The 22,433-nt window shown below is 43.9% G+C and overlaps 1 protein-coding gene and 1 long non-coding RNA gene across 2 annotated transcripts; one reads left to right on the forward strand and one right to left on the reverse strand.

Annotated features, from left to right (window-relative positions):
• The first annotated feature begins 2,575 nt into the window (after positions 1 to 2,575).
• Positions 2,576 to 19,247, forward strand: LOC5578977. Its single transcript, XM_001664108.2, has 3 exons — positions 2,576 to 2,698; positions 2,756 to 3,195; positions 18,053 to 19,247. Exons 1-3 carry the CDS (start codon positions 2,682 to 2,684, stop codon positions 18,874 to 18,876), a joined length of 1,281 nt encoding a protein of 426 aa, XP_001664158.2. The 5' UTR covers positions 2,576 to 2,681; the 3' UTR covers positions 18,877 to 19,247.
• Positions 19,248 to 20,193: 946 nt separating this feature from the next.
• On the reverse strand, positions 20,194 to 20,505 carry LOC110674592. Its single transcript, XR_002499019.1, has 2 exons — positions 20,454 to 20,505; positions 20,194 to 20,248 (listed from the first exon to the last, which is right to left on the reverse strand). It is a non-coding gene; the product is annotated as an uncharacterized LOC110674592 (long non-coding RNA).
• Positions 20,506 to 22,433: the final 1,928 nt, after the last annotated feature.

Genomic DNA, 22,433 nt, shown 5'->3' on the forward strand with positions numbered 1-22,433 from the left:
AATCAACAATTTCACGCCACACTTCAACCGATTCTGTATTTGCACGGGGGATGCGTACCGTACAAAAAAAAGTTTTCAGATGAAAATGTTAAAAACCGTGCAAAAAAAGTAACACACTTTCTCGATGTTTCATGCAACACTAAGTTTTTGGCGGAAAAAAATGTATGAAAACTTTCTTTTGCACGGCCGTGTAAAAAAAAATCCGCCGTGTAAAACAGAATCCTGTGTACTCGGTTCGTGACCGCATCTCTCCATTCTCGGTTCTGCCCCACGCTCGCCAAATCGATACGCACTTGAACCGCCCACCTAGCTCGCTGCGCTCCACGCCTTCTTGTACCAACCGGATCCGAAGCGAACACCATCTTTGCAGGGTTGCTGTCCGATATTTTTGCAACATGCCCTGCCCATCGTATCCTTCCAGCTCTGGCCACCTTCTGGATACTGCGTTCGCCGTAGAGTTGGGCGAGCTCGTGGTTCATCCTTCGCCGCCACACACCGTCAAAGATCGTCCTAAGCACCCGGCGTTCGAAGACTCCAAGTGATTGCAACTCCTCCTCGTGCATCGTCCATGTATCATGCCCGTAGAGGACTACCGGCCTTATGAGCGTTTTGTACATGGTACATTTGGTGCGGGTGTGAATCTTTTTTGATCGCAGCTTCTGGTGGAGGCCATAGTAGGCCCGACTTCCACTGATGATGCGCCTCCGTATTTCACGGCTAACGTTATTGTCAGCCGTCAGCAAGGATCCAAGGTAGACGAAGTCGTCGACCACCTCGAACGTATCCCCGTCCATCGCGAAACAGTGATACCTATGCGAGACCTGTTGCGCTTGGCTCCAACAACTAGCATGTACTTTGTCTTGGTCGCTTTCACTAACCAGTCCAACTTTCGCTGACTACAGGTCTGCCACCTTTTCAAATGTTTGGTCGACAATGTCCATATCATTCGTGAAGCAAACAAATTGACTGGATGTCGTAAAAATCGTACCCCGGCTGTTGAGCCCGGCTCTCCGCATAACACCTTCTAGAGCAATATTTAACAACAGGCACGAAAGTCCATCACCTTGCCGTAGTCCTCGGCGGGATCCAAACGAACTGGAATGTTCGCCTTAGAGTTTCCAATTTTTCCGGGATTTGACTTCCTGGGAAACGGGAAATAAAATTGTCTTTTCTCGGGAATCCCCGGGACCCGGGAAATACTTAACAACGTGAAAATTGAACTACTTATGTGGATGATTTAAGTATTATTTTTATTTTATGTATATTTTATTTTAGACCAGTAAATTTGTACGTTTATTGTTTCTGTTTCTCCGAAAAAGCTGTTAGCCTTCTTATTTTTGCTAAGCTTCAAAGCAAAACAGTTGATAAAATAAAGCAAAAGTCCACGCGGAGTCATTCTAGACTAATCGTTAGAAGTTCAAATGATATCTGCCAACATTTAATCAATCTTTTCAAACATTAGAATAATAATAAAAAGTAAACTAAACTAAAACAATAAAAACATTAGAATAATAATGAAAACTAATTAAAGTCATTCGTTGAAAGTTGTGACTGTTACATTGCACTGAAACCGTGAAAACTTTATAACTCTACTCAAGTCATGGAATAGATCCCTCGAAAATTCCTTGTATTGCATATAAACTTTCTTTGAAAAACTTATTGTCAAAACGATATGCATTTTTGAGTAAATATTCAACTATTCGTTACAACCCCCTTTTTTCTTTTTTTACCACGAGACAAAAATGCAAAACTAATATTAAGAAAGAATCGTATTTGTATTAGAATCGGGCCCTTATCTATCTATCTATCTCCCTTGCCGTGGCGATTGTGGAGATGCAGAGCTATTCTCGAACTCTAGCACTTCGAGAATAAGCGTAAAGTCCCATCCCTTATTCATTTGGATCAAAGTGGAATTCTTACTAGTTCAGATCAATTACGGAGAAGCAACCATTGACATGTACAGTCAGTCTATGCTGCTACGCTAAAAGCTCTTCCAAGTTATTAGTTGAGTACTCGCTTAGGCAAAGTTGCCACTTTTGCATTTGTATATTATGTGGCAGGTACGATCATACTCTATGTCCAGGGAAATCAAGGAAATTTCCGTTACGAAAAGACCATGAACCGACCGAAAATCGAACCCACACACCTTCAGCATGGCTTTGATTTGTAGCCGCGGATAAGGATCTTTTGCTAAGTAGATGAAGAAATAGGCTTTAATATGACGATGGCAAAAATCTCCCTACTGGTTTACATCACAAAGTAGCTCAGAGTAAATCTAATTAGTGACAAATTGAAGGGGATGTGAAAAATTATCCTTTTTTGCTTAAACAATATTTGAAACACAAATATATAACTTCAGATTATTTTGATCCAATAGCCGCTTACAAAATTTTACGTTTTTAACACAAAAAAAATATTTAAAAATATGTAATTCATGTCAGAAGAACAATTCGAAAATAAGTAAAAATCGATTTACCATAAAAAATGGACTTACGTGGTTTCTCGAAAAAACGATTCTACACCACCACCACCTGGATCAAACTATATCCATACTGCTGTACCATTCTTTACATGTGAACAAACGAAACGTGCTAGCTAAGCGAAAATGCGCGGTTCGTCCAGCCTGCAGCGACTAATGTTTGCAAATCATTGAATGTGTTGGCGGAGTGGTTTGAATCGATATGGACGATCCACAAAGGTATGTTTCGGAAGTTCTGTAGTTCAAATTATTGACATCATATTATACATTTTTCAGGAATGGCTTCGAGGATGCCCTGATCCGGGAATACTCCAGTGAAACGCTCTGTAGATTATGCTTCTCGCAGATCCACGAGCTTCATCGCATATTTCCACCGAATGGACATCCGAATAAGCTGCTGGTGCGAAAAATTCAATATTGTACTGACATCGATGTATCTTTTGCAAAGGATAGCAACGCGTGCATTTGCACAAAATGTATTGCTCTTTTGGAAGAATTTTTCCGTTTCAAACAATTGTGCAATGCAAACGAACAGTGGCTCAAAGTAGACGGCAATGGCAACCACGTGGCATCGGGAGGTAAATCTCCAGTTATTGGTGATCTTACTTCCCACAATCCTTTACAGGATAGTTTTAACAGTAGCTGCTCGATGATTACTATTGGTACCGATGATGGAAACAGTGACGGTCTTCCTAACAGTGATACCCTACAGACCTGTAAGTATAGTTTCACAGCGTTGCAATCAGAGGAAACTATTAGTAGGATTTTTTTTTGAAAAAAACTTTGGCTTTCCCTTGCAAACAAGACAATATTTAATCCAAAGAAATTTTGGATCGTAATTGAAAATAGTTATTTTCCGTGCCGTGGACGTTAACATAATACTAAGAAAGTGTTATGGATTAGATCATCCATAAGATCAAACCTACTGGTGATATTTTTTGGACTAGCACAATTGAACAGACCAAATTACAAACCGTACATCATTTCCATATCAGCAGGACTCTTTCTAGAGGCTAGGTGACTATTTTAATGCATGTCTCTCATTTATGGTATTATGGTACAGGTTCTTCAGAAATTTATTATCAGATGCCACAAGGAAAAACTTCAGGAATTATCTTATAGATTTCTCTAGAAATTTCTTTTGTAATACTTCCATCGTCTACTTTCTTCTAGAGATTCCCCACCAACTCTACCAGGATTCTCCTAGAGTTTTTAAGGGATGATTAGAGAAAGATCTCTGGAATTTGCGCAAATACTGCAGGATAATCACCCACATTCTTATTTACGGCGGAATCAACTTTCGATAATATCCTATCCGTTCGAATCCATGACCCACTTTATTTTGCTGGCTTAAATAAGAATGTAAGAAAGGGTTTGCGATCGAAAAAGCATTCGAACGTAAACAAGACCAATCGAATCCCTGGCTATTCACCCCTAAGCCAGAGATTCGGCTCCCTATGTACTTAAGTACATCTGTTCTTGCAATAACGGAGTACCGTGCCAATACCATATTAAAGACAGCGCCTTATTCTGAACAGTCCGTTCCTTATGTTGAACATTCATTGTTTTTACATCAAAAATAGTAAACTTTAAATTCGAAACATGATTCATTGTAACATTTCAAAACTAAAATACATGGTTAAATTGTTTTTTCAACAAATATTATACGTAAAGTTCGTTTGATGTATATAATAAGGAACAATGTGTGTTCATAATTAGGACCATTGATGTATATGGCGTCCATAATTAGGAACATGCATGCGTCAGACTAACACATAATTTTTTAAATAATTGATAATTGATGGACGTTTTATTTTAATCTATACGTTTAAATGCAACGGCAAGACAAACCAATATCCCAGCTGTTGAATTCCTTAATAATTTAAGTTATTCAAATTGGATTTTCTTAATCGTTCAGAATATGGTGCTTGCACGGTATCAACTTTCATTTATTTAGTTAACATCTAAACAGATAACACTGAATCAACTATTTCACGCCACAATACTCGGTTCTTGGCCGCATCTCTCCATCCTCGGTTCTGCCCCACGCTCGCCAAATCGATACGCACTTGATCCGCCCACCTAGCTCGCTGCGCTCCACTATGGGCGATCAGGTGGCCAATAATCGAAAAACTGACTGTTTCTGATAGGCTTTTCTTGTACATCAGTACATAGTAAACACTTCTACTAAGGTATTCCTGAAATATAATAGCAAGATCTTTTGTAGTTTCATTGATACAGTATGTCAAAGTTAGAGTTTTCTTAAGAGAATTAAGGAATTCTTTATACACTGTTCCAAAGCTTATTAAAAAAAAACTACCTAGGGAAAAAAATTAAAAAAAATTAACGTAATTTTTTTCGGGTAAATGTGAGGACCACACTGAAAAAAAAAATGGATTTTTATTGAAAGTTTACACATTGCATACTTTTTTGTCCCAGGCTAAAAATCATTCCCTAGGATACTTTAAGATATAAACAGAAGGATAGTGAACAATTTAGCTGTACATATTTGCACTTTTTCACCTAGTGCTTTTTGACTTTTTTCAGTATTTTTAGCTATTTTCCTTTGATAACAGCTGAAGATTTTTTCAGGAGGTCATTGAATATCACAATATGATTCATATCATCATAACTATGTGAGTTCTAATTTTTATAGTATTTTTCGTAGTGTTTATGGCATAAATGACCTATGTACATATTAGTATCAAAACTCATTATTTCACTATAGGCCCCTTTCAAAAGTTTGTCTCGCAATCTTGTTTTTTGAAAACAAAACATCAAATTTGCATTATATAACTACATATATTTGCATTATATAATATACATATGACATGAGAAGGTAAAAATATGTTTGGCCGCTAGTCTATATGGAAACCGCCCATAGTGCCTCCACGCCTTCTTGTACCAACCGGATCCGAAGCGAACACCATCAATGCAGGGTTGCTATCTGGCATTCTTGCAACATGCCATGCCCATCGTATCCTTCCAGCTTTGGCCACCTTCTGGATACTGAGTTCGCCATAGAGTTGGGCGAGCTCGTGGTTCATCTTTCGCCGCCACACACCGTTTTCCTGCACACCGCCAAAGAACGTCTTCAGCACCCGGCGTTCGAAGCCACTAAATGCTTGCAGGTCCTACACGAGCATCGTCCACGTTTCATGCCCGTAGAGGACTACCGGCCTTATGAGCGTTTTGTACCATGGTACATTTGGTGCGGGTGTGAATCTTTTTTGACCGCAGCTTCTTGTGGAGGCCATAGTAGGCCCGACTTCCACTGATGATGCGCCTCCGTATTTCGCGGCTTACGTTATTGTCAGCCGTCAGCAAGAAACCAAGGTAGACGAACTCGTCGATCACCTCGAACGTATCCCCGCCTATCGTAACACTGCTACCTATGCGAGCTCAGTTGCGCTTGGCCCCACCAGCTAGCATGTACTTTGTCTTGGTCACATTCACCACCAGTCCAACTTTCGCTGATTCGCGTTTCAGGCACCTTTACAAATGTTTGGTCGACAATGTACATATCATCCGCGAAGCAAACAAATTGGGATGTATTTTGTAAATCGAGCGCATTTATGTGACACGTCTGTAGTCATTGTCGATCAGCATGCTTATTTCAGATGTCACCCGTCGACTCCCACAATAATCCAATCACATAGAGTGACAACTGTCGATAAACTCGAGTGACAGAGCCGAGTCGAGCAGTATTTTTGGTCGACAGTGACTCCAGTCGAGTCGTTTTTGGTCGACTCGACTTACACTCCCGTGCAAAAATTTGGGTTCACTCCCTCAAAAACATACAAAAGTGTCCAGTCCATATATCTGTGATTACGCGTCCAATTGAAACTCTCTTAGCCGCATTCAAAAAGCAATGAGTTATTTTTACTTTGTAAGTATTTTTCCAAAAACATTTTTTGAATTTTGTATACTAAATTTTTACTTGAAGTTATGATATTTTTCAAAAAATTCACTGAAAACACATGTATAATTTCCTCAGCATTGGATCGACCAAAGTTTTAAAACAAAGTGTCATTTGAATCGTAATCTTATATTCTTTGAAGAGCACTCACGAAATTTGCGGAAAAATCTGAAAACTATTAAAAATCAATGAAACAGTCATTCAAGTCATCGTGCAAAAGTTTGGGTTCACCCCACAGTATGGTGTATCGTGCAAAAGTTTGGGTTCACCTGAACTTACTTAAAACACGAAAAATATGACCAGTCATGTACGCGCCATTATTTGCGTTTGAAAAAGCTATGAATTATTAAAATCAGTTGAAAAATGGCAGGGATATTGACATAAATGCGGCTCAGATGACCCCAATCTTTTACACGATTTGCATCATACTGAGGGGTGAACCCAAACTTTTGCACGTTGACTTGAATGACTGTTTCATTGATTTTCAATACTTTCCGGATTTTTCTGCAAAAATTTCGTGAGTACTCTTCAAAGAATATAAGATTACGATTCAAATGACACTTTGTTTTAAAACTTTGGTCGATCCAATACTGAGGAAATTAGATATGTTTTTTCAGTGTACTTTTTGAAAAATGTCACAACTTCAAGTAAAAATTTAGTATACAAATGCCTTTCGAATGCGGCTAAGAGAGTTTCAATTGGTAGCGTAATCACAGAGATATGGACTGAACACTTTTGTATGTTTTGAGGGGGTGAACCCAAACTTTTGCACGGGAGTGTATAAAATAGGGCCGTAAAAATCGTACCCCGGCTGTTAAGCCCGGCTCTCCGCATAACACCTTGTAGCGTAATATTGAACAACAGGGGCGAAAGTCCATCACCTTGTCATAGTCCCCGGCGGGATCCAAACGAACTGGAACCTTCACACAATTTTGCACAGCTTCCATGGTTGCTCTCACCAGTCTCGTGAGCTTCCCGGGAAAGCTATTCTAGTTCATGATTTTTCATAGCTCTACGCGGTCGATACTATCGTAAGCCGCCTTGAAATCGATGAAAAGGTGATGCGTTGGAACCTGGTATTCACGACATTTTTGGGGGATTTCCCGTACAGTGAAGATCTGGTCCGTTGTCGATCGGCCGTCAACGAAGCTGGCTTGATAACTCTCCATGAAATCGTTTACTACAGGTGTCAGACGACGGAAGATGATCGGCGATAATACTTTGTAGGCCGCGTTTAGAATGGTGATCACTCAAAAGATCTCACAATCTAACTTGTCATTTTACTTGTTGATGGCGCGTATTACCCCTTCCTTTCACTTTTCCGATAGCAGTTCAGTTTCCAGATTGTGCTCATCAGCTGATGTAGACAAATGGCCAGCCTCTCCGAACTCATCTTTATGAGTTCAGCCCCGATACCATCCTTACCAGGTGTTCGTCGAATTGCTGCTTCCACCTTTCGATCACCTCACGCTCATCCGTCAAGATGCTCCCATTCTTATCCCTGCAAATCTCGGCTCGCGGCACGAAGCCGTAGCTGGATGCGTTGAGCTTCTGATAGAACTTACGTGTTTCTTGAGACCGGCACAGCTGTTCTATCTCCTCGCACTTTGTATCCTCCAGGCGGCGTTTTTTTCCCCCGAAAGAAGCGGGTCTGTTGTTGCCGTTTCCATCTATAACATTAACATTCCACGTTCTGCCGGGTCCCTTGCTGACCACTAGCGCTGCATTCATCTCCTCCAGAATTTGCCTACATTCCTCGTCGAACCAATCGTTCCTTCGACTCCGTCCTACGTACCCGACGTTGCTCTCAGCTGCATTGTTAATGGCTGCTTCTCCAGCAGTCCTCAAGAGAGGCTTCATCCAGCTCACCCTCTTCCGGTACTGCAGCCTCGAGGTGCTGTGCGTATGCAGTTGCGATATCCGATTGTTTAAGCCGCTCTAGGTCATACCGGGGCGGCCGTCAGTACCGTACGTTGTTAACGACGGAGAGTTTTGGACGAAGTTTAATCACAGAGAAACAGACGTAACACTTAGAACAAATCACGATCAAAATCATAGTCGCGAAATCATGTACGCCCAATGCTAAAAACACTGTAGTTGGCCGATGGACCAACAGGTGGCGGTAGTGTGTAAACGTCAAACACGAACAAAAACAACGCGAGCGCTGCGGGTGGTCAATTGACCACCTACCCAATATTTGAATCGATCGTTAAAAAGTTGGTCGATGGACAGCGATGAGAGTGTGACGTCTGTTTGTCTGTGGTTTAATCATGACCAGATAGTGGTCAGAGTCGATTTTAGCGCACGAGAGGTCCTGACGTCGATAATGTCGGAGAAGTGCTGTCTACCAACCAGAACGTGGTCGATTTGTGATTATGTCTGCTGTGGTGATCTCCAGATGTATCGGTAGGGAAGGCTGTGCTGGAACTATCAATTAGTCGTAAGCTACTTCCGTTCGTCAGCCGGTGGGCGCTGAACTTTCCAATAATCGGTCTGAACTCCTTCTCCTGCACAGCTAAAAATATGTTGTAAATTTAAGTTTATTTTCATGCACATATTTGGAGCATCAAAATAAACCTAAATTTCAACGACCAATCCATTATTTTTCAATCGAATTCACTTTAAATTTACACGATCATGTAATATTCAACCATTTTTAGTTGAATATTGAATGTATATTCATTTAAATTAACATGACGCTGTAACAATACACGAATTTGATTTATTTTTACAGGAGACTTCAGTTTACATCACATTGAAAATTGAATATTTTTTTCTGTGTGGGCTGTGCAAGTTTATTATGCTTAAGTTGAAGAACCGGCCTTTGAGCCTCAACTTGCACATTCTCTCATTGATCGGCCACCACCCGATCACACGCCTCTGCATATCACTCATCACTATAAAGCTGTTTTCAGCTTGTGTGTGTTGCCGCAGTTCTTGTAGATGACATGATAACCTCTAAATCTAAACGTTCGCACCATTGATCCCTTCCAACACACTTCCTGCAACGCTACGATGCCGAATCCGCGGTCTTTCAGCACATCGGCGAGTATGCGTGTGCTCCCGATGAAGTTGAGAGATTTACAGTTCCACGTACCGAGCTTCCAATCGCTAGTTCCTTTACGTCGCTGAGGTCTTCGCCGATTGTCTTGGCTCGTATTCTCTCGTTGATTATTCGTTGCTCGATGTTTTTACGGCTGGCTTGCAGGGCCTGACACCAACCCCCTAGATTGCTGGAGGTCCATTCCCCCTAAATGTTCGGAGGGTCATAGTGCACAGTTTAACTTAGAGTCTTTCTCTGGCACTCGGACGATGATCAGCCGCCCCTGACATGGGGGGCAGACGCTGTTGTGAGCCGCTCCTAACATGGAGTACAGACGCTACAGGTTTGCAGAAGCAAAAGCAAAAGTGCCCTGGAGCAAGTGGCCAATTAGGAACATGTGCGGCGCCATATCAATATGCGTAACAAACTTCAAGATTTTTGAAGGTGAGACTTGCGTAAACATTTTCAGAACCACCGGCTTCTAAGGCCACTCTGTAGTAGGTTCGAGGTGCCCGGGGGATGTGGCCCACAACGCTTTTTTGAATTCAGGTTAAAATCTGCGTCTATGCGTCCTCTCGTGGTGTAGGGGTAACATGTCCTATCTAGTAAACAGGGAGTTGTGAGTTCGATTCTCACGTGTAACTTTTTCGCAAGAAGACGAGAAGACGTGTGACTTTTGGTTTTCCATTTAATCCAAATGCAAAGTAAGTGCAATGTTGAGTTTTATGGTAGTTGTTGAAATGGTGAATGATTTAATATTTTTGTTAAGTTTGCTTCGAGCTGGCCTTGAGAGCACACGGTTTTTAATTGCGTCTGTTTTTATCGTTTTTACTACCGTTCGTCTCTTCTGTGATCAGTGTTATTACCGTACTATTTTCACTATTTTCACGGGGTACGTGCGTGATTGTAGTGATTGGTGTTAACAGTTTTAATAGCCACAGGTGGCTGTCCCCCTCTTGCCGGTGCGAGTTTTTTTTCACCCGGGTGAGGGAAGTGCAAAACGCGTTTTTATCACGGTTTCGCGCGGCCGTGTCACTTTTTCGTGACTATTTTAGTGCACGACCAGTGTTACTTGACACTCCAAAGAGAAGTTGTTCCTACTTCCAGCCCTTCGGGGCATGGAACATCCTTTATCCAGAACCTTTTCTGTTGTAAAAGGTCATCCGCGAGTGCGCCACTATTCGCAAAGTTTTGACTTTGCCAAACTCAACGTCGCTCAGCCAGTGCATATCGGTGGAAAGGCACACTTCTGACCGGTGGTGACCTAAAGCAGAGCATTGTTTGCCGCTTTCGTTCTCCCGCTTACGGATTCGGACGTATAGTGAACGGTGGTGAAAAAACTTGAGGTTGCAGAGAAGATCAAGTCTGGGGATTCGGGGACAAAATAGCCCCCTGAATGTGATTTCCCTAGCATACGTCAGTGCATTTTAGCAAAGAACACGGTTTCTCCCCCAAGTCTTGGGGTGCTGGGGCCGAAATAGACCCTTGAGAAAGTTTTTGTAAAACCAGTAGAACCTTTAATTAGTGCGCGATTTATAATTATCTCTACGTATTGGGAAAAAGTTTTCTGTAGTGCGCGAGTGCAAAGTTGTTCAACCGTTGCTTCCTGTTTTGGTGTTTCTGGGCGCTATCTGCATCAAGGCCGTAATTCAGGTGAGTTGGTGGTGGTGGTGTCTTTAGAGTAAGGGGCCGCCATGGCGGCTAGTTCGTCCGGACCTCCCCCAACTCCTTGGTGGGACGGTCCCGAAAATGATTTCGGAGGAAATAGGGTTGATGGCACGTTTTCTGGTCCTACGCTTCCACCGTTTATGGACCCGGAAGGCTTCCATGGAGAGTTACACCTAATGAGGATGTCGGGGGCAAATGGACCTCTACCCAATCGACCATTCGTAATCCGACGGTCGGTGGAAAAATTTATCGGTGGAAAAATCGAAGGGGCTTTTCCTGAAGGAAGGACCTCTTCTTATGCGCTGAAAGTTAGGAGTCAGAAACAATACAGTAAGCTGTTAACAATGAGCCAGCTTATTGACGGTACAGCAATTTGCGTTACCGAGCACCCTACCCTCAACTCTGTCCGTTGTGTGGTAAGCTGCCGGAACGTTATCGAACGGTCAGAGGATGAACTATTAGAGGAACTTAAGGAGCAGGGTGTCAAAGAAGTCCGCAGGATCACACGACGAAATGGTCAAACGAGGGAAAATACTCCGGCCTTGGTCCTCACCTGCCGTGGGACTATTCGGCCTGATGCTATTGACTTCGGCTATATTCGCTGCAGGACTCGACCTTACTATCCGAGTCCAATGCAGTGTTTCAACTGCTGGCTTTTCGGTCACACTAAATTGAGGTGCCAGGCCAAGAACGCTACCTGTGGGACCTGTTCAGGGGATCACCCGATCGCCGAGAACAGAGAGTGTAGCCACGAAAGCTTTTGCAAATCATGCAACGCCAAAGATCACAAAATTTCAAGCCGAGACTGCCCTCTATGGCAGTTCGAAAACGCGGTCCAAAGGATCAAGATCGATCAGGGCCTTTCCTACCCTTCCGCCCGCAGAATAGTGGAGCAGAACCGAAGTGGTAGATCTTTCGTCTCGGTGACTGGTCCCGCTACCACTGCTATTGTTCAGCAAACTAACGTGAGATCAGAAGAGCAGGCAACAATTCTGGCAGCAAAAGACGCCGAAATTGCTGAACTTCGAGCGGCACTTGCCGCCCGTTCAGCCCCTCCGGCCGCCGCTAACCAAGAAGTTAAACAGCTAAAAGCCTTAGTTGCAGAGCAGGCTAAGCAAATTGAGGCACTCACAGTGCAAATCTCGGTCTTCCTGAAGGCTGTGATGCCAGCCGCTAACTTGTCATGTCCATCAGAACCCACTGCGACCAGCATCCCGTCAGCTACTTCCACAGTCGTATTACCCGTTTCTAGCAAAATAAACACCACTACCTCGATGCTATCGACCACCTCGGACGGTTCGATCAACACTACATCAAAAAATCACCATTCAAACGATAGAATCACGGGCACTGAAACTGACTTGGGCCAAAATGTACTCTCAGATTCCGACTCAGCCTCCTCTGACCGCAGCGTTAATGCTGAATTTTATTCACCCAATCCGATGAAAACCATGGTTTCACCGAAAACACCAAAACCGACACGTACCAGAACCTCTCTCCCGAGTGAAAGTGAAATAACCAGCGACCAAGTCACACCTTCAGTGAAACGTCCAATCAGTGCCGTCTCCCGAACGGAATCGTTATTCCAACTACAGAAAAAGACGAAAAAGAAGGCCTCCGAAGGTCTTGGGACCATTCCCAAGAAGCGGTAAGTCCATCAACCTTTTTCTCTATTTTCTCACCGCCACCCCAACCCCCCAAACCTGACACCCCCGAAAGAGCCTTCCTCAATGGTACCGTAAATAGCAGCATACAGCCCAACACCGATTTCATGGCTTCTGATCGTCGGAGCACCGGCGAACTGGAAGTCTTGCCCCAACCAGCATCGCCGGATCGACTCCGGCATTATGCCCAACGTATCAGTCCTCTCACCTCTCTTGACAGTCGGGGCGCCAATGTACCGGACGCTCTACCCCAACCGGAATCGTTGGGTCGACCTCGGCGTCTTGAAGGAGAAATGGACGAAGAGCTCCTGCTTCTTTCTGTTCGTTGCCCAGCTAAAACTCCCGGTAGCCAGAGCCCCGTCGGTGCGGTCGTTTCCCACTCCGGAACTGGCGGACAACCTCTGGCGTTGGGAGAAGATCTGAAAGAGGGAAATCAAGCTTCTGAGCCATTTTTCCTGGACGACGTGGGAGGTGAAGGTTTTGAAGTAATCGGGACGCGTCGGGCTCTACCCGCTACCCCAATGGACAACGTGGGAAGTCAAGCCCTCTTTCTTCAAACGAATGCCAAATCAACCAAGACCAGCAATTTTGAAGCCTTATTACCCTCCAGTATCCCTGCCGGCTCTTTCACGATGCAGCCTGGGCACCCCGGGCACCCCAACCCGGGTGGTAAGTCCCACCCCGTCAATAGCTCTTCCGGTACTCTCAGCTCGCCCAACTCCATGGTACCTGGAGTGCCTGTTAGACATCACATGCAACGCTACCCAAATCCCGTCGAAACTTCACCGTCACCGAATGCTCCTTCAATACCATCGTCAGGGTTTTCCGAAACATCCCTCTCGGACAACCGGTCCCAGCGGATAGACTCCCCCTCTGGGCTCCACGGGCACTTCAACCCGTGTGATAAGTCCCCCTCCGTCATTAGCGGTTTGACAACCAGGCCTTCCGAAACTGCCAGCTTGACCACCAATGTTGCAGCGGCAGCTCATTCTCAGCACATCAACCTGGGCGGCAGATCCTTTCTACGGCAAACTTCTCAGAACTCCAGCGGAACCTCATCGATTTCCCGAACTTCTTTTCCCACGCCAACTCTGCCAAAACCAATTACCTTTCTCCTTCAATGGAACATGATTGGTTTCTATAATAACCTCGCAAACCTCGAACTTCTAGTTCATGACACTGCACCGTGGTGCTTAGCTCTGCAGGAAGTGAACAGGGTATCGGTTGAGCAGGTCAACCGCTCGCTTCGTGGCCAATATCATTGGACTATGCTCCGTGGCAGTAACTTGAGACACTCAGTCGCCCTGGGTGTATTAACGTCGATCCCTTTTGAGGTCCTCAGGCTCGACTCAGACCTACCCGTTGTCGGAATACGCCTTAACGGGCCTATCAGGGTTTCCGTTTTAAACATCTATCTCCCCTGTGGGACCTTACCCCACCTGCGTGAGCGGATTGATCGAATCCTTGAGGTGATACCCGGACCCACCCTTTTCGTTGGCGACATGAACGCTCATCACCCTTTTTGGGGCGGGCACCGCTCTGATGCCAGAGGAATCGCCCTACAGAATATTTTTGAGGAACATGACCTTATTGTCCTTAACAACGGTGCAAATACCTTCTTTAACGGGCATACCTCCTCAGCCATCGACGTAGCTGCAGTAAGTCGCTCCTTCGTTAACCGTTTTCAGTGGAGTGTGGACTCCGATATGTACGGTAGCGATCACCATCCTATTCGAATAGGCTCATGTGCCTCCCCGCCGGCTTTGGCCCGTCGGCCTAGATGGATGTACGAGAAGGCAGACTGGAACGAATACACTGAAAGCTTTCGCTATCTTTCCCGAAATCATGCACCCACCAACTTAACCGATTTGGCCAAAGTGATCCACAATGCCGCGGAATCATCTATACCTCGTACTAGCAATCGACCGGGCAGGAAGGCTCTACACTGGTGGACGGATGACACCAGAAAAGCAGTCAAATCTAGGAGGAAAGCACTACGCACGGTCAAGCGTATTCCCATTGGCCACCCTAACAAGGAGAATGCAATTAATCTATATCGGCGGCGACACATGGAATGCAAAAGGATAATCGCGGACGCCAAGCGTGCCAGCTGGGAAAATTTCTTGGACAGCATCAATCCAACACAAACTTCCTTTGACCTCTGGAGCAAGATAAATGCTCTCAGTGGAAAGCGTAAAGCAACACCACTTACACTTCAAATTCAAGGCTCTGATGTTTCGGAACCTCCAGCAGTAGCAATGGCTCTAGGCGAATATTTCGCAAAGCTAGCAGCCATCGATAGCTACAGCGATTTCTTTAAACGCCGTATTCAACCAACTCTCAGTTCTGTGGCTGATTTTTCCGTTCCTGATGATCATGATAACGCGCCAATCAACAATCCATTCACTCTCAGTGAACTAATATTCGCAATCAAATGTAGTACCGGTAAATCTGCTGGCCCAGATGGCATCGGTTATCCTCTCATAAAAAATCTTCCTCCTTCCGGCAAACTACAACTCCTGGATCTCATCAACAAAACATGGCTCACGGACAGTTTTCCGTCAGAATGGAGCGAAAGCCTTATCATCCCCATACCGAAGACTAACAGTGACTCTCGTGGCCCATCCAAATTCCGGCCAGTTGCACTCACGTGCTGTATGTCAAAGGTGATGGAGCGGATGGTGAACCGTCGACTGAAACAGTTCCTGGAATCTCATGACCTCTTGGACCATAGACAACACACGGGACTTCAACCTATTTTTCCCAACTCGGTGATGTCCTACATACGGCTTACTCCAGTGGCTTGCATACCGAGATCGTTTCCCTAGATCTATCGAAGGCGTTCAACCGGACATGGGGTCCATTAGTTCTCCGTCAACTAGTTGAATGGAATCTATCAGGGCACATCATGCGTTTCGTGCAGAATTTTTTACAACAGCGTTCCTTCCGAGTCCTTGTTGGTGACTTCCTATCCGACTCATATCGGGAAGAGACCGGCGTTCCACAGGGATCCGTGATAGCAGTCACCTTATTTCTGGTGGCAATGAACGGAGTGTTTAGCTACCTTCCCAGTGGCATATATGTATTTGTATACGCTGACGATATCCTTCTTGTCGTTAGCGGTAAAACACCAGTTCGTGTCAGAATTAAAACCCAAGCAGCTGTCAACGCGGTATATAAGTGGGCCTCTGCAGTCGGCTTCGAGCTGTCCGCATCGAAAAGCGTTAGATGTCATGTGTGTCCATCTAATCATCGTAACCCCGTCCCAATTATGGTCAATGGGGCAGTTATTCCTAACAAAAAAACCGTCAAGGTGCTTGGGGTCACTGTGGACCATGGGCTCACCTTCCGGCATCACTTTGACTCGGTGAAGCAGAGTTGTCAAACCCGCCTAAATATAATCCGGACGATCTCACGCCCCCACCGAACGAACAATCGGGCAGTGCGCTTCCGGGTTGCGCAAGCCATAATCGATAGCAGGCTAACATACGGGTTAGAACTCACTTGTATAGCGTTAGACCGACTCGTTAGCACTCTCGCTCCCGTATACCACGGGTATATACGCATAATATCAGGGTTGCTTCCTTCAACTCCGGCGGACTCAAGCTGCGTCGAAGCAGGTCTTCTCCCCTTCCGTTTTTTCATTTACACGGCTGTCTGCAGAAAAGCTGCCGCTATTACCGAAAAAACATCCGGAGACGACAGGATTTTTATCCTATCCTGAAGCGTGCAGAATCCTCCAGTCGGCCGCCAACGTGGACCTCCCCCCAGTGGCGAAGGTTCACTGGTACGGAGATATTTGTTGGCACTCATCGAAACCAAACATAGACAACGCAATTGCAAATCAGTTTCGCGCAGGTGACAATTCATCGTTTCTTAGAGCTACCGTCCTCGATTGGCTACATAACAAGTATCCCAGTCACGAAAAACGCTACACCGATGGGTCACTCTCGAACCTTGGCGTCGGTTTGGGAGTTTCGGCCTCCGACATTTCACTAAGCCTTAGTCTTCCTCCTATATGCTCCGTTTTTTCCGCGGAAGCCGCTGCTATCTTCATAGCAGCCACCATACCATCCGACCGACCAGTATTAATCCTTACAGATTCAGCAAGCGTGGTTTCTGCCTTGCAATCTGAAAGGCCCACACATCCATGGATTCAGGGGACGCTAGAGAATGCTCTGCCGAACACAACCTACGCATGGATTCCCGGACATTGTGGGATACCCGGAAATGTAGCTGCCGATAACCTCGCCGGGACTGGCCATTCTTCTCCTCGTTTCGAAGAAACGGTTCCTTTCGATGACGTCAAAAGATGGATTTCGAAAACTTTCAAGAACGTATGGGGTACTGAATGGGCTCAGTCTTACTCTCCGCACCTGCGAAAAATCAAACTCTCAACCGAAAACTGGGTTGATTGTCCTCTTCTCCACGATCAACGAGTCATCTCCCGCTTAAGAACCGGGCATACGCGGGTTTCTCATAACATGGATGGACGTGGTCCTTTCAGACGGATGTGCTCAATCTGCGGCGTTCAGAACTCCGTCGAGCACTTTATATGTACATGTCCGCAATACGAATCAGCCCGGAGATCCTTCGGAATTTCGGGAAGTATCCGCAGCTCCCTAGGAAACGACGCGGCCACCGTGTCAACTTTAATAGAGTTCCTAAAAGCTATCAACCTGTACGGACAAATATGACCCAACACTACAAGCCAGCTTAGTCCGGCTAAGCAGATGTCCACCGCCAAAGTCGGCGGCTATACGCAATTAGGTTATCAAATTTTTCAAAAACAAGGAAGTTTCGCATTATGCGGTGCGCATTCACAATTAGGACATTTCAATTAAAGACTGTCAGTGGGTGTTACATGTAAAACAACGACAGGTCGACTGTCCAGTGAGTCAGCTAAAATAGCGTTACTCTGTGTTTGTCGAGACCCCTTGGTTGGGCTCGAAAGAGGCACCCCTTAAGGGTCCTTCTTTTTTGAGGCACCATTTCGGTGACCTCTTCTGACGAGTGTTGAACTAGCTTTATGTTAAAAAACACTAAAATAAAGAATAAAAAAAAAAAAATTTTGTGCTTTTTGAATTATGGGGAGGACAATGTTTTTTTGCTTTGACTATCCTACCCAGGTAGTTTTGTAAGTAGGACCTGTCCTATCTTCATCTCGCCTCTGATTGCAATCATCCCACAATTTTATAGATAAAAATGTTCGTTCTGATCTATTTTAAATTGTTTCTTGATCTTTTATTTTCAAGTATAACGTATATGTTTTTTTTCAGCCATTGATGAAACTTTTATTAAATTAGAGGACTCAGCTGAAGAAACAAGCATTTCCAACAATGACACTAACCTGGTTACAAGTAGTGTTCATTGCGTGCGAGCTAGGAGACCCACTACGAGAATAGTTCAAAATGTCTCGGAAAACTCCATGATCACGATTCCCTTCAAATCCGAAAGTGACTTGGATGATGAAGCATCAATATCCGAATCCAGTGTTTGCCGTGAGTTTACTCCGGTTGCCAAGCACGTCAAAGAAGATGCTAGTGAATCCCAAGGATACAGTTTGGTGCGTGGTTCTAAAACTCGTAGTAACCGGCTTTATCTGGTTTACCAAACCTATCGTTATAGTAACCGCAGTAATGATGGAAAGATATGGCATTGCACTCATCGGGCGCCAGTCTGTTGCAGAGCAATGGTAATGCTCGAGAAGAATCGTGTCATTGAATTGAACAATCACCACCATAACCATGCACCACCAATGATGCGTGGGAGGAAAAAATCCAACATTGAGACTCCCAGCCCTAAAGAGAAAAACAATGTGAAAATATCGCTGGTTTTAAAGAAAGAAAAAGAATCTCGACGTCTACCGCGTACCAGATCTACCCACGAAGACGCAAAGCAAAATGAAGCTAACAAGTGGTTCATCAAAGCGAACCGAAAAACCGTTGACGGATACACCTACACTTTCTGTGGGTTGAGAAAGGATGGCATCATTCGCCTGAAGTGTATCTCCAAGGGCTGCCCCGGTCGGGTATACATGTACAGCAATGGCGATCTATTTAGGGCAAACAAGGAGCATAACCATGCGGCGCATGTTGTTTGAAACATAAATACTGGGCTCCAGGTGAAACTTATTTTACTATGCTGCTATGTGGTTTCATTGAAAACTTTGGATTGCTAATATTTTGAATTCAAATTTTGCAACACATTCTTCATAATTTTCATATATATTTACTGTTCATAATTTTCCATACTTAGAAATTGTATTCTTGTTCAAAATTTATTTCACGTACTGACTTATTTTTTTATTTGTATTGTTTGTTAGTAAAAAAAGAAATGTATGTATAGAACAATTTTTCCAGTTTCAATCCCATTCAATAGCTGAATAGCTTCGTTTGTGTAGTGTTCTCTTTTGAAATTGTAATAAGCAATTATAAATTGAAAACAAGTAAATAAAAAATTGATTTAACGCTATACCATTCAATTCCTACTGCAAGAATCCTCAACTGTAAGGCCATCTTCACCTTCAGAGTCGTGTACTAGACTAGACTTGAAGAAATCTACCATAATCACACATTTCATATTGATTTCCCTGTCCTCGTTGGTAGAAACCTTAAAATTTACAATTTGTTAAGTCCATCGGTGATCATGCGGGTACAATTAGTGAGAACCTGAGACGAGACTCGCGAAGACGGTCTTCTTTTTCTGTGATTGCTGAGTTTTTTCTTATTCCACTTTGTGTTTATACTAATTATGCGCATGCTGTTCAAAACCTCACATGAACCTCTCAGCAAAAAATGATTGAGTTTGCATCGCATCGAATCATAAATAGCCGTTTGAGTGAAATTTCACGCCAGCAAACGTAGCAGACATTAGAAATAATTAATCTTCTGCTTAGATTTATCTGCAACTTTGGAAAAAACTGCTCCGCCGACTGAGGTTTTCAATAACAGTTTACTTTGAACATAATACTTTTCACTTTTTCAGCCATAAATCGGTGGGCTGCATTTGACGTTTCGTGAGAGGGGAATCTGGGCTGCATATGACGTTGATATTTTTCCTCTTCGCGAGTCTCTCTCAGGTGAGAACCATTAGAAAAGCCACCTACTGCTTTCACCTTGATCTCTGTTGAATATTTTATCGACGCAGCATGTTGTTTGAAGGTTTTCTGCCCATAAATGCATGTCAGTCCCATGTTTGCTGGATTTCCTATTCACATGGGACAATTATGCGTTTATGGGCAGTTTAGGTATAATTAAAAATGATCACAGATGTTGTATTTGTGAAAATTTGCTTATTTCATGAGACTTGAAAAAGTGATTACTTATAACGAATATTTATAGCGACGGGGTAAAACCGCCCACCTACGGGGTAAAAGCGACCATCATGATTTGTGTGCATAATTTGGCGAAAAAATACATCCCTGGGCAAAGGCACAACCTTGTGATCAGCTTGATTGCTGTCAGGTCTCGGGGCTTAAGGTGATTATAGAACAAAGCCACACCTCAAATTTTCAAGAGCACAAGACTTGAGAACCAAACAGCGCTCCGCGTTGAAAAGTTATCCCATTGGTCAGCACCAGCAAGCAAGTAATTTGATTGATTTTCAACGCAAACTGTTGTCAGATTCTCCAGTCGTGTGCACTTGAAAATTCAAAGTTTGGCTTCGTTTTATAATCACCTTAAATGTATCTTTACTCTGACGACAAAGATGCACACTAGTGGTGCCAATGGTGATGATAATCAAAAGTGTTTCCTAATGGACACTATTGATTAACATCGCCGTGAACCGATACTGTACGTGGTCTATGATGAAGCGTCCCTTGTTTGTTTTTTTCTATACGTATTTTATTTTATATATATTTTATTTTATTTTATTGTCACCGTTCCAAATGTTTTGCCCCCTTGCTTCCATTCCTCCGACAGCTGTTCCGTTTCCCAGATTCTGACAATCAGCCGGTGCAGACAGGCGGCCAACCTCTCCGGGCCCATTTTGATGAGTTCAGCTCCAATACCATCCTTACCAGCGGTTTTGTTATTCTTGAGCTGGTTGATGGCATCCTTAACTTCCCTCAATGTGGTTCGTTTCCTTCATTCGCCGTGCTGACGTAGTCACTTCCTCCGCTGTCGTGACCCTCGGTGCCTGTGTTCTCCGTGCCATTGAGGTGTTCATCGTAGTGCTGCTTCCACTAGTGATCCTTTATAGAGAGATAAGCGGAAGTAAAATGGAAAGATTTGGCAACAGACCAGAAGTGCTGATTTTGCTCGGCGTCGAGAACAATATTGTAACACGGACATGACTTCCTCATCGCTAAAACAATATTTTGTTTTGTTATAGATCTTTGAGCTACATATTCAAACTAATAAACAGCCCAAAAAATCAACAACAAAAATCGCATTGACAAAAATTTAAAAAAGAAAAATATTTCATTTTTTTGTTTCATGCAAAATTACTTTTACCGAAATAATTTCAAGCGGATAACATTACTCCTCAAGAAAAGTTCAAAACAAACATAACGCATGTTCGTTTGGCTCACACTTTGACAGCTCTCGCTGCTCGATTGGCTCACACTTTGACAGAAATATCAGCTTCCGCGAATCTCTCTTATAAAGGATTTCTACCTTCACCTTTCTAAATTGTACTGGCGTGAATCAAAGAACTGCCAGACCAGTTGAATACTTACGTTTCGAATCGGGTCATTGAAATCCAGAAACTTGATCCGAAATGCATTTCGATTCATGAGAACCCGGCCGACCTGATATCCCGGGGAGAACAGCCTAAAAAACTGGTCGGATCTAAGACGTGGTGGATCGGACCACCGTCATTTAGCAACCCAATCGTCGAAATCGTGGAGGAAGCCGAGATTCCGGATTAAGACCTGCCAGAAATGCGAGCCGGAGTAGTGCTGGTTACGACTGCTGGTGATGAACGAATGACGATTTTTGACAAATTGAGCTGCTTCGTTATAGGAGGTATGCGCTTCAACAGAAAAGTAACCGCCTATCTCAATGCGTGGGAAATTTCTTGCAAGAAATGCTCAAGAAAAGCATTTTTCTTTGATCGCAGTATGCAGTTGAAAAGAAATCTCAATTCAAATGGGGCTTACTGTAGAAAATTTCAGGGCCATTTCTTTCCGCAGAAGTTTTTACTTTTCTTGAGATGAACAGCATACTTAGCTTTAAGGTGATTATAGAACAAAGCCACACCTCAAATTTTCAAGAGCACAAGACTTGAGAACCAAACAGCGCTCCGCGTTGAAAAGTTATCCCATTGGTCAGCACCAGCAAGCAAGTAATTTGATTGATTTTCAACGCAAACTGTTGTCAGATTCTCTAGTCGTGTGCACTTGAAAATTCAAAGTTTGGCTTCGTTTTATAATCACCTTAAGGTTGTGCGTTACTTGGCCTACTTTGTGCGATTTGTGAAATACATCATGTCCAAGAAAAGAGAGCTGACAAAAGGTCCGCTATTCGTTGATGAAACACAACGAGCAACATTACTAATAGTACGATTGGTTCAACGCGAAGCGTTCCAGCCGGAAATACGCGCATTGACGGATAGTTCAGACATCAAGCATCGACTCAACGGGTTGAAACCGTTTTCGGACCCAGAAGACAGCGTTCTGCGAGTGGGGCCGTATCAAGCGAGCCTTCATACCGT

Source organism: Aedes aegypti, chromosome 1, assembly GCF_002204515.2.
Source record: "Aedes aegypti strain LVP_AGWG chromosome 1, AaegL5.0 Primary Assembly, whole genome shotgun sequence".
Classification (NCBI taxonomy): Eukaryota; Metazoa; Arthropoda; class Insecta; order Diptera; family Culicidae; genus Aedes; species Aedes aegypti.

Bases quoted from the DNA above. Each gene is read 5' to 3' on its own strand.
- LOC5578977 (XM_001664108.2), top strand. The intron at 3,196-18,052 runs GTAAGTATAGTT...GTTTTTTTTCAG, and splicing joins CAGTGATACCCTACAGACCT to CCATTGATGAAACTTTTATT.